General features: G+C 45.0%; 1 protein-coding gene across 1 annotated transcript in view; it reads left to right on the forward strand.

The window, feature by feature from the left end:
• The window catches only part of USP31 (ubiquitin specific peptidase 31), a 95,742-nt gene extending 80,806 nt beyond the window's left edge, over positions 1-14,936 (forward strand). The window contains exons 13-16 of the mRNA XM_033217759.1: positions 2,157-2,382; positions 8,767-8,925; positions 10,447-10,599; positions 12,712-14,936. Coding sequence (XP_033073650.1) covers positions 2,157-2,382; positions 8,767-8,925; positions 10,447-10,599; positions 12,712-14,288 — 2,115 coding nt within the window. The 3' untranslated portion in view covers positions 14,289-14,936. The remainder of the gene's footprint in view (positions 1-2,156; positions 2,383-8,766; positions 8,926-10,446; positions 10,600-12,711) is intronic.
• Positions 14,937-15,736: the final 800 nt, after the last annotated feature.

Raw genomic sequence — 15,736 nt, forward strand, 5'->3', positions numbered from 1 at the left:
GTCCTGTCTGTGTATGTTATAGACACACTTTTTTTGCCCCTGTGTTTAGGGTAATGTTTTGTTCTTTCCCAAGGCAAAATTTGATTTTAGTTCATATTGCAGATATTTTACTTTGTTCTTGACTTGTAAATGTTGTGCTTAAATTTTGTTAAGTGTACTCTGGGATTTAAAAAGAACTAAGTAGAGATCCTTTCTGGGGGAGGTAGAATTCTATTTCTACCTAATGTAATAATGGGTGTTCTGCTCCTGAGGAGCTGTTGTATGGTTGGGGAGATGAGTCATAAATAAATACAAAGAAAATCTGCTTTGAATTGTATTGCTTTGTGAGTCAGTTTTTCCAAAAAGGCTGTCTATTCCCTGAGGTTAGGATTGTCTAGACAGTCTCAGTATAAGAGGTAAATGGAAAGTGAACATTAACGGACTCCACGAGGCCTGGCTCTAAGTTTGTATCTGAAAGATGAGCAAGCTTTTACTAGGTGAGGTGGAAGCAGGGATCTCCCACACGGGGGCAGAGGGAGCAGTGTGTGCAAAGCCCGGCAGTGGAGAAAGCACAGCCTGCAGCAGACCAGGTGGGCAGGCACTCTAGAGGGGTGGGCAGTGGTGGGAGTTGATGGAAGACGTGGGGGGATGCTGGCTGTCCAAGGAACCCTTTGTGGGCGGAGTAGGATTCTGATGAAGGGTTATAAGCAGAGAAGCAACCTTACCAAATCTGTATTTTGAAAATATTCTGGCTATTTTGTAGATAACAGATTAGAGGCTACAAGAATGAAGATGGGGAGACCTGAAGGAGGCCCTTGCCATCATCCAGGGTGGGCTGCTAGTAGCTGGGATAGGTTGTGGCAGATGGAGAGATGTTCAGGACTGTCTGAGGAGGTGGAGGTATCGGGCGACACACACGTGGTCCCCAGGTCTGGGGCTTTCACACAGAGGTTCGAGGTTCAGCTCCTATGGGAGTGAAGAGTGGGCATTTGGCACCCAGTATGTATTCTGTTGGGATTTGCAGGTGGAAAACTGACTGAGGGTTTGGATCCCAGCCTGCTGTGTCTCCTTCCCCAGACATAGATAGAGTAATTTCCTGGGCTTTCTGTTTTCTTTTGAAGGCATGTCACCACCCTTCCAGCAACCCAGGCATAAACCTGCAGTGTCCTCTTTGACTCTTCTTTCTTGTCCCTCTCATCTAGGCATGGCCATGCCTCTTCATCGACTCCTGTGTGTCCCCTCCCCATTCTTGCTGTCACTGTGCTGATTCAGACATTTTGTTGCTTTTCAGCTGGTCACTGTTGCAATGACTTTTAAGTGATTTCTTCACCTCCACTACTCCTGTTTCTAACATGTTCTGTGCACTGCTTATACAGTTCTTCACCCACAACTCTGGTGACATCACCTTTTCCATAAAATCCTCAGAGGATACGATCCAGATTCTTCAGGCTGGCCTTCCTGACCACCCAGGACCCGTCGTCCCTTCCTTCCTATCATGAACATTTTTCTTCCCTTCACAGACCCTTACGTAGCTCCTTAGGGTGGGCATATCTATGCCTGGTTAATTTTTTAAAGTTCCCATAGACACAGGAAACACGCAGTGAATATCTATTCAACTCATGGATGGATTTCAAAGCATTTCCTTATAGGTTTAATGGAAAATACAGATTACCAAAGATTGCCACTGAGTGAATATGTTAAGCTGAGTCATTGTTGCCTTGTGATGTGCCTGTTGGAGGAGGTGGAGGGGAATAGGTGCTGCTTATCGAGAGGCTCTTCTGCGCCAGGCACTGTGGTTTGCCCTTCACGGAGCCATCACATCATTAGTTTTCATACCTCTTTGACAGAGGTATCAGGAAGAGCCACCTGATATTGTCATTTTTTTGTAAGTCAAATGCTTTAAAGCCCTTTAACAGATAAGGAAAGGAAGACTCATAGAAGAAGACTCATTTACCCCCCCATATGGATCCTCACTGGTTCCACCTTAGCTGATACTAAAACCTGTTCCTCTAGACAGCTAAAACTATCATCTGTTTCCCTGTTTTGTATGTCTTGGGAAACGTCAGATAGGTAACTCACACTGCTTTATCTGATAGGATCCACATTGCTCCCCTAAAGTGATCTGCCATCTGCTTGCATTAAAATATCACCAGAACTTGTTTTTCTTCTTACAACAGGAAGGAGACAGGCGCATGAAACTTCAGAACATGGTCAAGTTCCCTTTGACTGGCCTGGACATGACACCTCATGTGGTTAAGAGGAGCCAGAGCAGCTGGAGTTTGCCATCCCATTGGTCCCCGTGGAGACGGCCCTATGGACTCGGGAGGGACCCTGAGGACTACATCTATGACCTGTATGCTGTGTGCAATCACCATGGCACCATGCAAGGGGGGCACTACACAGGTCTGCAGTGTGAGAGGCCGCGTGTCTGTGCTGGCGAGTCCTTCAGACGGGTTTGCTTGTGACGGGGTGACTTGACTTGAGAGCCTCATTTCCCCTCCGGTAGGCAGTGTGCCAACTGTGAGGGCAGTTTCCATCCTCCGGCTCTCTGCCCAAGAGCAAATAAATGAACATTCTTCCTCCTCTTCCTGAGTGGGGTCATCCAGTAGGTAGCTGACTGACTGGGGAGTGGTATGTGCAGATAGCAGTCTGGTGAACTGAGGATTTGCTCTTTGTTTACCTAACCTGCACTCCCCATTTAAGGTTTTGCCAGATAGAGTTCCTTGAGGTTCTAGCTTCTCTCTTATTTTAAATGATTGTGAACTACTTTTTTTTTTTTTTTTAATTAAAGATGAGCTGTTGCTGTGTTGCCCAGGCTGGAGTACAGTAGCTATTCGCAGATGTGATTATCATACGCTACAGCCGTGAACTTCAGGGCTCAAGCAATTCTCCTGCCTCATTCTCCAGAGTAGCTGGGATACAAGTGCGTGACACTTTTATAGTGTCTTTAAAGTGACTTAGAAGGGTTTTTTCTTTTTAAGGTTAAATTGACCTTGTCATTTATAAAAGCAACTATGTTCATCATGAAATTTAGAGGCTAGAGGTGGAAAGAATACCATCATCCCTGGGCTTATCACTGAGATAACCACTGGTTTTTTTTTAATTGAGATAAAATATACATAACAAAATGTACCATTTTAAACATTTTTGAGTGTACAGTTCAGTGACATTAAGTACACTCACATTGTTGTGTAACCATTATCACTATCCATCTCTACAAGTTTTTTAATCTTCCCAAACTTAAACTCTGTACCTAATAAACACTAATTCCCGTTTTCTCTCCCCTCAGCCGTGACAAGCACTATACTTTCTGTGTCTATGAATTTGACTACTCTTGGTACCTCCTTTTAAATGGAATCATTCAATATTTGTTCTTTTGTGACTGGCTTATTTCATGTAGCATAATGTCTGTAAGGTTCATCCACGTTGTAGCAGATATCAGAATTTCCTGCCTTTTTAGGGCTGAATAATGTTCCACTGTATGTAGGTAATATTTTGGTATGTAGATATACTTGACATGTTTTTCTCTACGTTTTTGCCATATTTTCCACTGTTGGGATTATACTGGCATTTTCTTATTGTTGTTCAAGTGAACATTTATTGAGCCCCTCACATCCTGCTTGCCCTGGGCTCTATCACAGCAGAAATCAGTAGGTCCCCAGCCTCTGTTTTCCGAGAGTGTAATCATGTAGGGGGAAACGTAGGTACAGATATGATTTAAAAAGAGGAGTCCCACATCATGGGTTCTGTGGTGGAGGTGTGAGCAGTGGGCAGAGGTCGGAGCCAGAGGATAGACTGGTCAGAGTGTGCTGGAGGGGCAGGGTCAGCTGTTGGGGAAAGGAACCTGCTGCCTTACCTCATGGGCCAGTGGGGTGGATAGACAGGTCACAAATTCAGAAGCACAGCAGCACAGTGAGGGGTGAGTGGCACATGTGCTTCTGCATCCTCATCTTCATGCCTAGTTTTGTAACAGAAGTAGCTTGATGTGGACACTTAATTTTTTATAAATACTTTTTTTTTTTTTTTGCAACAGAGTCTTGCTCTCTCACCAGGCTGGAGTGCGGTGGCACGACCTCGGCTCACTGCAAGCTCCGCCTCCCAGGTTCAAGCAGTTCTCCTGCCTCAGCCTCCAGAGTAGCTGGGACTACAGGCACCCACCACCACACCCAGCTAATTTTTGTATTTTTAGTAGAGACAGAGTTTCACCATGTTGGCCAGGATGGTCTTGATCTCCTGACCTGGTGATCTGCCCGCCTTGGCCTCCTAACATGCTGGGATTACAGGCATGAGCCACCGTGCCCGGCCTATAAATACTTTTTATTTTTAAGACGGAGTCTTGCTTTGTCGCCCAGGCTGGAGTGCAGTGGCGCCATGTTGGCTCACTGCAGGCTCCGCCTCCCAGGTTCATGCTGTTCTCCTGCCTCAGCCTCCCAAGTAGCTGGGACTACAGGCGCCTGCCACCACGCCCGGCTAATTTTTTGTATTTTTAGCAGAGACGGGGTTTCACCATGTTAGCCGGTATGGTCTCGATCTCCTGACCTCGTGATCCGCCCGCCTCAGCCTCCCAAAGTGCTAGGATTACAGGCGTGAGCCACCATGCCTGGCCTTAAATACTTTTTAATGACCACAGAATGTTCTGTTGATAGACTTCTAATGTTATGTAACCCTTACCCATTGCTGAACATCTATATTGTTTCTGGTTTTTAACTTTTTATGTAACACTGATGAATATCTTTATGCTCTTTCACTTTTTCTGAATTTTAATTCTGTATTTCCTTGAGATTCAGTCTCAGAAATGGAATCATTGGGCTACGGGCCTGCATGAGCCTTTTGGGAGCCAGGCAGATTTCAGGGCTTTATTTGTTGATGTGAGGGTTGATGTGATTAATTTGATTTTCCATGTGAGTGGCTAGGATTTGGATTTCTGCATCCTTCACACTCAATGTGTTATACACACATACTGCTCAAGGACTTTCTTTATTAATTCAGTGGTTTCTGCAACAAGACCCCGAGTGCTAGTGCTGACCATTGATTTATAAAGATAGGGAGAAGTGGAGGAGGGGTGGGGTCTGCCCAGTCCTGGGTACTATTAAATCTCTGGGACTCTTTTCTCTAGTATTTAGCCATGAACCTCCCTCCCCATTAGCCAAGGCAGAGGAGTCCGTTGGCCTTGCTATCTTTCACACTCACTCTTTCAGTCTGCTCTGTTCCCTTCCAAGAGGGCCGGGGTTGGGAAGATTACTGGACACAATTATCTTTTATTTTTGAAACCCTTTTAGTTCAAGTTCTTTAAATAGGTATTTTTCTTTTTTTCAAACTCATTTTACTGCCAGAAGTTCTTTAAATATTTAAATGTTGCAGGCAGCAATTGTTGGTGAGAGGAATGATCCCAACTTTGAGTGCATCTCCGAATGGAATGGCTTGGATTGTCTCTGCCTGCTCTAGAAAGCACTTTCAAGGGGAGAAAGAAGCTAGAGAAGTTTAAAAGATGCTCTCACTTCACAGAAGACACAAGTTAATATGAATTAAATGTTTAGATATATTTTGCCTTATACTTTGGTTTAAGCCATATTTCAATGATGATAATAGTATATTTGGCATCTTACATATTTTAGGTTTCTATTTTATGGGGGCCATGTGTACAAATACTGTGTCTCGTTGGATTTTTGCTTTTGTGGCATTACCAGTCATGTCTGTGTTCTTTGGTACTGAGTGATGGAATTCTATACTTGTGGACTCGTAGAATGGAAAGGGACGTGGAGGTCATTTAACTTCACAACTCACCGGGTGTTTTAACACCTTTGCCAGCATCCTGGATTGACATTCACCCAGCTCAGCTTTGGTAAAGAATGCATTTTCCATTTATAACACTGTTTCTCAAGAAAATACGGACTGACTTGTTACATAGTTTCTAGGAAGAAATTGTTGGGAAGAATAAGACAGGCTAGACTTTAGCATCATGTTGCTCTTTATATAATAGAACAGACCTTGGGAAGATGCCTGGAAACCCCCAACTACCTTAGAGGCAGTACAGTTTGGTGGAAGGAACTTGGGTTAAAAGCCAGACACATCTTTCTAGCTCTGTGTCCTGAGGCAGGTAACTTGTCCACTAACTTGGTTACCACGTTAGTGAGCCAGTAAGTGGTCATGCTGACCTCAGGGGACCCATTACCCAGGATGTGCTCAGATGTTTTCTGTATTCTTTCCCCTTTCTTATGCTGAGGCCATACCACCACTTTTCTAATATATGAGATGTTTAGAGTCTTAGTTTAGAGAACATTTTAAATATTCTTAGTTTTGTTGAATTAAAGATACTCTGTTTTTCAGTTTTTTCTTTTTTTTTTTAACATCAACTTTTAAGTTCAGGTGTACGTGTGCGGGATGTGCAGGTTGGTTACTTAGGTAAACGTGTGCCATGGTGGTTTGCTTCACAGATCATCCCATCACCTAGGTATTAAGCCCAGCATCCATTAAGCTATTCTTCCTGATGCTCTCCCACCCCCACCCCCATTTTTAAGTTTCCATTTGAAATGTTTATTTTATTTTATTTTTTGAGACAGGGTCTCACTTTGTCACCCAGGCTGGAGTGCAGTAGTGTGATCATGGCTCACTGCAGCCCCGACCTCCTGGGCTCAAGATCCTCCCACCTCAGCTTCCCAAGTAGCTGGGACTACAGGTGTGTGCCACCATGCCTGCCTAATTTTTAAATTTTTTTGTAGAGTCATGGCATACTATGTTGTCAAGGCAGGTCTTGAACTCCAGATCTCAAGGAGTCCTCTGCCTCAGCCTCCCAAAGCGTTGGGATTATAGGCATGAGCCACCATGCCCAGCCTGGAATGTTTATTTTGATGTAATCTTTATTTTGCACTGGTTCTAGCTATAATCGATGGTATAATGATATAAACGATTGTATAAGGATTCTAGAACAGTGCCTCTCACACCATATGTGATGAAGAACTTGGTCTTTTTCTACTTTAAAATTTCCAATCCTTTATGAACTGGTGCATTTGTAAAAATACAATAAAATCATCACAGCAGTATCAGATTGCTATAAAAGTTTTTAAATGCTTTTCTCCTTTTTGATGCTTCTCTCATGTGGGCTTGTGTCAGTCCCTGAGCCATAATTCTAGTAGCACTGGCCTAGAAAATACTTCAGAAAATAGTTCTAGGAAGAAAAGCAAGTAGAATTATTTTGTAATTAATGAGTTTGCTGTGCTGCCTCAGTTTCCACACTGTTACTGAGAAGAGACCATCCTGAAGAGGAGCAGACTGAAAGGAGTGCAAGGCTGTTCTGTGTCCTCTTCCTGGGCATGTCCGTCACAGCTCTGCTCCCACTCACCACTCCAGAAGAGCAGCTGCTCCCCCGTTGGGTCATGTGTGCATCAAGCCTGACCAGACACCGTTGGCCAAACAATTGCTGTTTTCTTAGAGCTCCATTTGCCGCTTACATTTTAATTTCTCTCCCTTCTGGTTCTGGCAAGTTCTCAGCTGCAAATAACTTCCCTCCCTCCATTCATAGATTCTTACTCTGCTCTCCTTTTGGGGACTTGTTTGGTGTAGCCCTTTCTCACCTGAGTCCCTTTTAGCTCTTAAGGCTCCATATTTGTGGAAATGGTTATGGCCCATTGAGGGAGTCACTCCTGGTACCTCTCAGGACCTTATCTGCCCCATCCCTGGGGCCATCCTGAGTCTGTTCCAGCATTTAGCTAAATACTGTAGCACTCATTTATTCTCACCCCAAATAAATGCATATTTTTAGAAAATGTGATCATAATGTACTTTTCTGGATCAAGCTTATATATCAATATATATCAATATAAGCTTGATCCAACCCTTTGATATCTCCTTGCAGGATGAGTGGCTTTGTGAACTCTTTAAGTTTTTGTCTGTTCTTGCTGCTACTTGAATGTTGTTTATTTCCAGCTCAGGCTTGGAATTTGGACTGGAAAGAAGTCCTCCTGCATTCACGAGCTCGTGTGTTCTTAGTCTGCCAAGGAACTTCGATGGAGCATGGTTTGTGCTCCTCCCTGAGGGAAGCAGGGCAGGGTAGGGCTTTAAGTGCGAGCCAAGGACTTGATAAACCTGAAATGAGCTGGGCTCCTGCCTTTCACCAGCTACACGACCTTGGGCAAGCAGGTTAATCTTTTTCAACCTCTGGAAATTGGGAGTAATAAGAGAACAAATCTTAGGATTAAATGAGATGCTTGGCACATAAGTGTTAATTATTATCTGCTGTCATATCATTATATTGTTATTTCTATTCATATTATTTTCTATTTGTAATAGACACTAAAATGTTGCAACACACTGAACTCAGGGTTTCTTCACCCTGGCGTCGTTAACATTTTGACCAGACAATTTTGTGTTGCGGGGGGCTGTCCTGTGCATTATAGAATGTTTAGCAGCATTCATGGCCTCTACCCACTAGATGCCAGTAGCACCTCTCCCTTGAGTTGTGACAATCAAAAATGTCTCCATTCATTGCCAAATCCCACTCCCCCCACCACACACACAGGTCCCTGGTTCAGACCCATTGGTTTAAATAAGTGTGTGTTTTCTAAGATGAACTACAACTGCATCTACTTGGAATAGTTTGGAATTTCTCAAGACAGTTTGCTCGAGTGTGATACAGAATTTAGAATTTTTTTTAACCTCTTTCTGTGTTGCTACATGCAGCCTTAAAACGTTCTTGAGTTAATTAGATGAGCCAAAGAGATGGTGTCTGTGGGTCGAATGAAGTGGCTGGTGCAGCCTCCCCTGGTGCTGATGGCGGGCTCTCTTTGGCAGCGTACTGTAAGAACTCTGTGGATGGCCTCTGGTACTGCTTCGACGACAGCGATGTGCAGCAGCTATCAGAAGATGAGGTCTGCACGCAGACAGCATACATCCTCTTCTACCAGAGGCGGACAGCCATCCCGTCATGGTCAGCCAACAGCTCAGTGGCAGGTGAGGTCCACTCTTGTTCTTGGGCAGTTTTTTCCAGAGCAAAAGATTGTAATGAATGGTCTAGAGGACCTCTCTGGAGGGTCTCATGACTCTGTTAATTTGATCAGATGAATCCTTACATTTCCATTTAATCTGGAAACTAAAATGATTGCAGTCAAGGAAGTTGGGGAGGAATGTAACAGCAGCTGTGGCCCAGCGGAGTTCACCAGGGGCAGTGGGTTGGACCTGGTGCAAAGAAAGTTCATGATGTGTACTTGTGGATAAATGCATGGATGAGCTGAAAAGCAGCGTGGCATACTACCCTCTCTGTCCTGGGGTTATTCTGGAGCCTGTCACATCTGGGCCACATAGCAGTCATCTGTAATACAGGTGTAATAATAATGCCTACCTCATGGTAGCATCCAGTTAGGTAAATGTGTGTTAAAACATTTTGTAAAGGGTAAAGGACCATTACAAATAGTCTGCTTTTCCAGTGAGAAGATTGGCCTATTCTGTTAGGAGAAGGATTAATGGCTGTGATAATATTAGATAGTTTGGGTTTAGCCAGATGACATCCAGCCTGTTGTGTTTAATAAACACAGGGACTAGTACCCATACACAATATGAGTGCAGCCACACATAATCCAAGCAAGTGGACACACGTTCCTGAATGCAGAGTTTGACTTCAAGAGAGCGTGACAGAGGATTGGAATGTGGTGATGTGCAGTCAGGTTAGGGGCTATGAATCCTTGCTTCTCTTGAAGGTTGCAGGGGGTGAGTTCAAAGCATCGAAAACAAGGCATCTCCCAAGCAGAGTGACCCACTGCTGGGGGCCAAGCCCACCCAGTGTACAGCCACTCACTCACTTAACAGAGCGGGATCTCCAGTGCTCTTTCACCAGTCTCAGATGTGCTCAGAAATGACACCTTCTTGAGGTCTACTTGAGACAGTCATGCTGCTTCATGTACTCCATTTCAAGAGCGATTTCTCTTGCCCTAATAAATATTTAAGGGCATCCCTGGAACAGACAGCACAGATTGACATATAGCTGTGTGTGTGTATATTATTAATATTATGAAATGGTTACAGATTTCCATAAAACAATGAGGCTGAGAGAAAAAGAGTACACTGCTGCTTACTCTCTTTTCTTTGTGCAAAAAATATTACTGCAATTGCTTAGAACAGTGCCTGGCATGTGGATGCTTAATAAATATTTGTAGAGTGAATGTATGAATGCTTGTCTCTTCCATTCTCTTGCCAATTCTTAAGACTCAGACTTACATTATAAAGTATTCATCCCTATCCTTGCATTTTATTACTACAAATTTCATGTGTCCGGAAGTCTGCCTTCCATCTTTTCATCTTAACTGGGGATATTCGGGCAGGCACGACATGACACAGGGTCTGGTAATTGATGCTGACCTCGGGGCGAGGACATCAGCACCACCCAGCTCAGCTCATAGCACCTTCATGAGGGTGTGTGTGGCTCAGGCTGGCCGAGGGACCCCAACCTGACCTCCATGCCTGTTTTCTTCTCTGCAGGCTCCACGAGTTCTTCCCTGTGCGAACACTGGGTGAGCCGGCTCCCGGGCAGCAAGCCAGCCAGCGTGACCTCTGCAGCTTCCTCCAGACGCACCTCCCTGGCCTCGCTCTCTGAGTCTGTGGAGATGACTGGAGAAAGGAGTGAAGATGATGGTGGGTGTGGGTTTTGGTGACAGATTTCCAGAATGGTAACTCATAGTCACAGCAGAGTCCCTCGTGTTTTTCCTAGGAGCTAAGTCCCAAGGAGGTGGTAGGAGAACCCAAAGGAAGCTACAGGGAGTGGAGCTGTGTAGCTGTGGGTTATGATCCTAAGAAGCATTTTGTATTGACAGAGTCATTTGCTTTTCCTGTGTCCCAGTACTTTTTCCTTCCACTTCATTATTTTCCACTTTCAAGGTCTCTTGTGGAAGCTGGAGCTTTATATACCAATGTATACTTTTTTTTTTTCAAAGTGCTTTAAAAAGCAGAATAGCTGGAAGAGGCTCAGAGACGTTTTGCTTTGCCCAGGCCACCTGGTGGGGAGTTGGCTCCAGGCTTGGCATGGTGGCCCCTTGCTGTCTTGGCCCCAGGAGTGCCTCACTTTTCCACCATGCTGCTCCCCAGGGAGGAAGCTGTGGAATGTTCTTTTTAGTACAGAAGCATCTAAAACAAAAACTGTTGTTGCCTTTGCGTAGAGATAGTAAAAAGTCTGATAAAAATTGAATTCTTTTTTTTTTCTTTTTAAACTTTCACTTTCTGCTTGGGTAATGGCAGGGTAGACCTTAATTCTGACAGGGACCCAGGTGGTGTGGGAAGGACCGGGCAGCCACAGTACCGGGAACTGGAAGGAGGAGTGAGTGCAGCTTCTATAATGAGCACAGTGACTCAATCTGCCAACAAGTCTCAGTCTGCAGCCAGCATTTCGATCACTGTAATCTGCTTCTAGTGGTGATGGATAATTCTGAGAAAATGAAATTGAGTTAAAATTGCAGGAGTCTGGAAGAAGAATGCCAGGCGAAGAGAGCTGCACCATAGCTCTAGCTCTGCCACCTCTTCTGGCTTGTTGCCTCTTCCTCTTTATTTGTAAAATAAAAACACTGGACTGCAATTCCTAAACTCCTTCCAGCTCCTCACATATCATGGAAAATGGACTAGTGAACCTTTGCTTGTTTAGGCAGAGGTTGTTTTCATTACTGCCTTTAAACTTAGAATTCACTAGCATTTTAACAATAAGCCTCAATAAGGTTTGCCTCGATCTATTTTTAAGCAGTGCAGTTGGTGAAATCAATATCCTTTTAAGCATCATCATTGTGTAATGGTGCTGGGTGGTACCCACAGAATAGAGCGTATTTCTTAGGCTCTATAAAGACAGAATTTTGTAAATATCACAACTGTAGTATCATTGTGTATAAAATTTAATTTAGAATATTTTCTTAGGAAGTTTAGAGCCACACTAAATAGGAATATGTGGTTCTGATTATGAATTTTTTTGGAAGTTTTAAGTTACTGGAAATAGGAGTATATGATATCCAAGTCTTTTTAGTTCTTTGCATTGATACACATCTGTAGTTAACAGGCCAGCTTACATGTGGAACTGAGTGGTGCCGGCGGTGGGTGGGGGGGGTCAAGGGGTTCTGGGTTCTGATATTAGCACTTCCTTTAATGAGTTGTGTAATCTTGGTCAAGGACTTCATTTCTGTGAGCCCTAGATCACCTTCAGGAAGGTAATGAAGTTGGGTCAGTAGCTCACAGCATGTATGGAGTGCCAGGTGCTCTGTTGGGCACAGGACTTCTAAGATTGTATTTAATTCTCATAGTTGCCCTGTGAGTTAGACCAGAGGTCAGCAAACTCTAGCCCCATAGGCCAAATACAGCCCACTGCCTTTCTTTGTAAAGATTTTTGGAACACAGCCTGACACATTTGCTTTTGTGTTACCTGTCGCTGCTTTCATGTGGCAGTGGCAGAGTTGAATGTTTGGCCTGTAAAGCCTAACATCTGTTGTCTAGGCCTTCACAGGAAAAGGTATGGCAAGCCCTGATGTAGGGCAAGGAGGCGAATAGAAGTTTGCTGTGTTAGAATGATCCTGAGTTAGAATGTCCCTATTTTATACATAAGGAAACTGGGCTCAGAGAAGTCAAAGCCACACTGGGACTCACTGATCCCAGATGGGCTGGCTCTGAAGGTCATGCTCCTTTTATCCCATGAGGCTTATCTTCAGTGTCTTACAGTGTTGCTAGAACATCTTCATTGGCTTAGCTTAACAGTATTATCTTTGCTGTGTTCAGGAGGCTTTTCAACTCGACCATTTGTGAGAAGTGTCCAGCGTCAGAGTTTGTCATCTAGATCTTCTGTCACCAGCCCCTTGGCCGTCAATGAAAATTGCATGAGACCTTCATGGTCCCTGTCTGCTAAGCTGCAGATGCGCTCCAATTCTCCATCCCGATTTTCAGGGGACTCGCCAATTCACAGTTCTGCCTCCACCTTGGAGAAGATTGGGGAGGCAGCAGATGACAAGGTCTCCATCTCTTGCTTTGGTAGCTTGCGGAACCTTTCTAACAGTTACCAGGAACCAAGCGACAGTCATAGTCGCCGTGAGCACAAGGCTGTGGGCCGGGCCCCTCTGGCTGTCATGGAAGGTGTGTTCAAAGACGAATCGGATACCCGCAGATTGAACTCCAGTGTCATAGATACACAGAGCAAACATTCAGCACAAGGGGACCGCCTGCCCCCGGTCTCTGATCCATTTGATAACAATAATCAGATTGCTTATGTGGATCAGAGCGACTCTGTAGACAGCTCTCCAGTTAAAGAGGTGAAACCCCCCAGCCACCCAGGCTCACTCACGAAGAAACCAGAGAGCACAACCAAGAGATCCCCCAGTTCCAAAGGCACTTCTGAGCCAGAGAAAAGCTTGCGGAAGGAGAGACCGGCCTTGGCAAGCCAGGAGTCATCCCTTTCAAGTACATCCCCTTCTTCTCCTCTTCCTGTAAAAGTCTCTCTAAAGCCCTCCCGCTCCCGCAGCAAAGCAGATTCTTCTTCCAGGGGCAGTGGACGGCATTCATCCCCTGCCCCTGCCCCTGCCCAACCCAGAAAGGAGTCATCCCCGAAATCTCAGGACTCCATGTCGTCTCCTTCGCCACAGAAGCAGAAGTCAGCCTCGGCCCTCACCTACGCTGCTTCCTCCACCTCTGCCAAAAAGGCCCCGGGCCCTGCCACAAGGAGCCCCTTCCCGCCTGGGAAGGGCAGGACTTCAGACCGGAGCTTGAGTAGAGAGGGCTCCAGACAAAGCTTGGGTTCCGACAGACCCAGCGCCACCTCTGCCTCCAAACCCAACTCCCCTCGGGTGAGCCAGGCCCGAGCAGGGGAGGGCAGGGGGGCCGGGAAGCACGTGCGGAGCTCCTCCATGGCCAGCCTGCGCTCCCCCAGTGCAAGCATCAAGTCTGGTTTGAAGAGGGACAGCAAGTCTGAGGACAAGGGGCTGTCCTTCTTCAAGTCAGCCTTGAGACAGAAGGAAACCCGGCGCTCGACGGATCTTGGCAAGACAGCCTTGCTCTCTAAAAAAGCTAGTGGGAGTTCTGTTAAGTCCGTCTGTAAGAACACCGGGGACGACAAGGGGGAGAAAGGCCACCAGCCTCCAGCTTCCCAGCAGCCAAATGCAAATGCAACGGGAAAAGAGCAGCTTGTCTCCAAGGACCCTGCTTCTGCCAAACATTCCCTGCTGTCCGCTCGCAAATCCAAGTCATCCCAACTGGACTCTGGAGTTCCCTCGTCTCCTGGTAGCAGGCAGTCTGCGGAGAAATCCTCAAAAAAGTTGTCTTCTAGCATGCAAACCTCTGCACGGTCTTCTCAAAAACCTCAGTGATATTTCTGCAATCGAAGTGTTTTATCTGTAAAGATGTTTATTTATTTAGAACCCCTCCTCTACCACCAAAGCCCCGTGTGCTTTTATTTTGTATTTTTTTGAGTCACATGCCCAACTCTATGTGTGTGTGTGAGTGTATGTGTGTGTGTGTGTGTGTGTGTGTGTGTAATTCAATTGCAAATTGTTCAGAGCGTCGCCTTATTCTGCCATTGAACCAAATAACAGCCATAGGCAAAACATTGACACCAAGCTAACTGGAATAATTGTAGATGATACCCAGGACGGTCCCTTTAGCAATTGTACATATTTCTTTCTAGAGAACTCTAATGACTTTCTTTGGATATGAGGGTTTTGAAACCTGGGAACCAGTAAAGCTACCATTAGTGCGTGGAAGGAGGAAGGAGCTGACTTGTGTTTCTTCTGAGCAGGACTTGTCCTTGCTGTGGATTGTGGGTGGCACCAGGAGCTCTAAAAACTGTGACTCTAACAACGAAACAAATCGAGGGAAAAACTGTTGCTTTCTGCACTTTCGCCCCATCTACCCGTCTTTGTAAAGGGCAATATTTTAACACTAATGTTTCTCAGGTATATACTCAGCTAGTCTAGGATGGATGCACACCAGTACATGGATTAAAGAGGAAGGTGCCATGTGGGTGACTGTGTCATTTCTCCTACTGCCACAGATAGACGTTTTCGAGGTAGAAATGAAGCCTTTCACCACCTTCATATCTGCAGCGACGTGTGCACCAAAACCTGTCTTGGGATAGGTCCTAAGAGGTGGCAGATCACATAGCCAGAAAGCTAGTCACTTGTTTAATTTTTTTTCTTCTAGAATTACTAGCTAAGGCCGTTGGAATTTTGCACTGTAGTAGAGCAGTTAACACCTTTGACAGATTCCTGGAAAAAACTTCTGGATTCTAAACTGGGTGAAAGACTGGACATCATGTTCCTTGTCAGGTGTTGCTTTTTTCCGTTAGAGGTGGGAAGCTCCACGATGCCCTGTGTCTGCGGGCTCATGTTCCCCCATCTTGTAGCTTGGAGAGGAAAGAAGTTGCCTTCTGCCAAAAGCCAATGGTGGTTTGTTGAAGCGATGTGTGATCAAGTATTACTTATGCACTTCGGATCCTGTCTGTCAGTCTCTGTTAGGGCTGCTTTTCAGTAACTCATTTATTATTTCTTCTTTGTTCTTAAGATTTCATCTCATGCCCAGAACTCACAAGCAGGCTTTGGAGTGTGTTCCATCTGGCCATGTCAGTGCAAATTGCATTTCTTAACTAAGGAGAAGGAGAACCTCACAAAAAGCTCACAGATAAACAAAATATGTAGTTTTGCGAGCTTTTTCGAGGTCTTCTGGCAATACTTTCCTGCTTAATTTTTAGCTTTTCTTTTTTTTAAAAAAATGTCAAGAGTGTGAGGGTCTTGATTCTCCCTGAATAGCATTTGTCACT

The sequence above is a fragment of the Trachypithecus francoisi genome, unplaced genomic scaffold, assembly GCF_009764315.1.
Source record: "Trachypithecus francoisi isolate TF-2019V2 unplaced genomic scaffold, Tfra_2.0 Lachesis_group10, whole genome shotgun sequence".
Classification (NCBI taxonomy): domain Eukaryota; kingdom Metazoa; phylum Chordata; class Mammalia; order Primates; family Cercopithecidae; genus Trachypithecus; species Trachypithecus francoisi.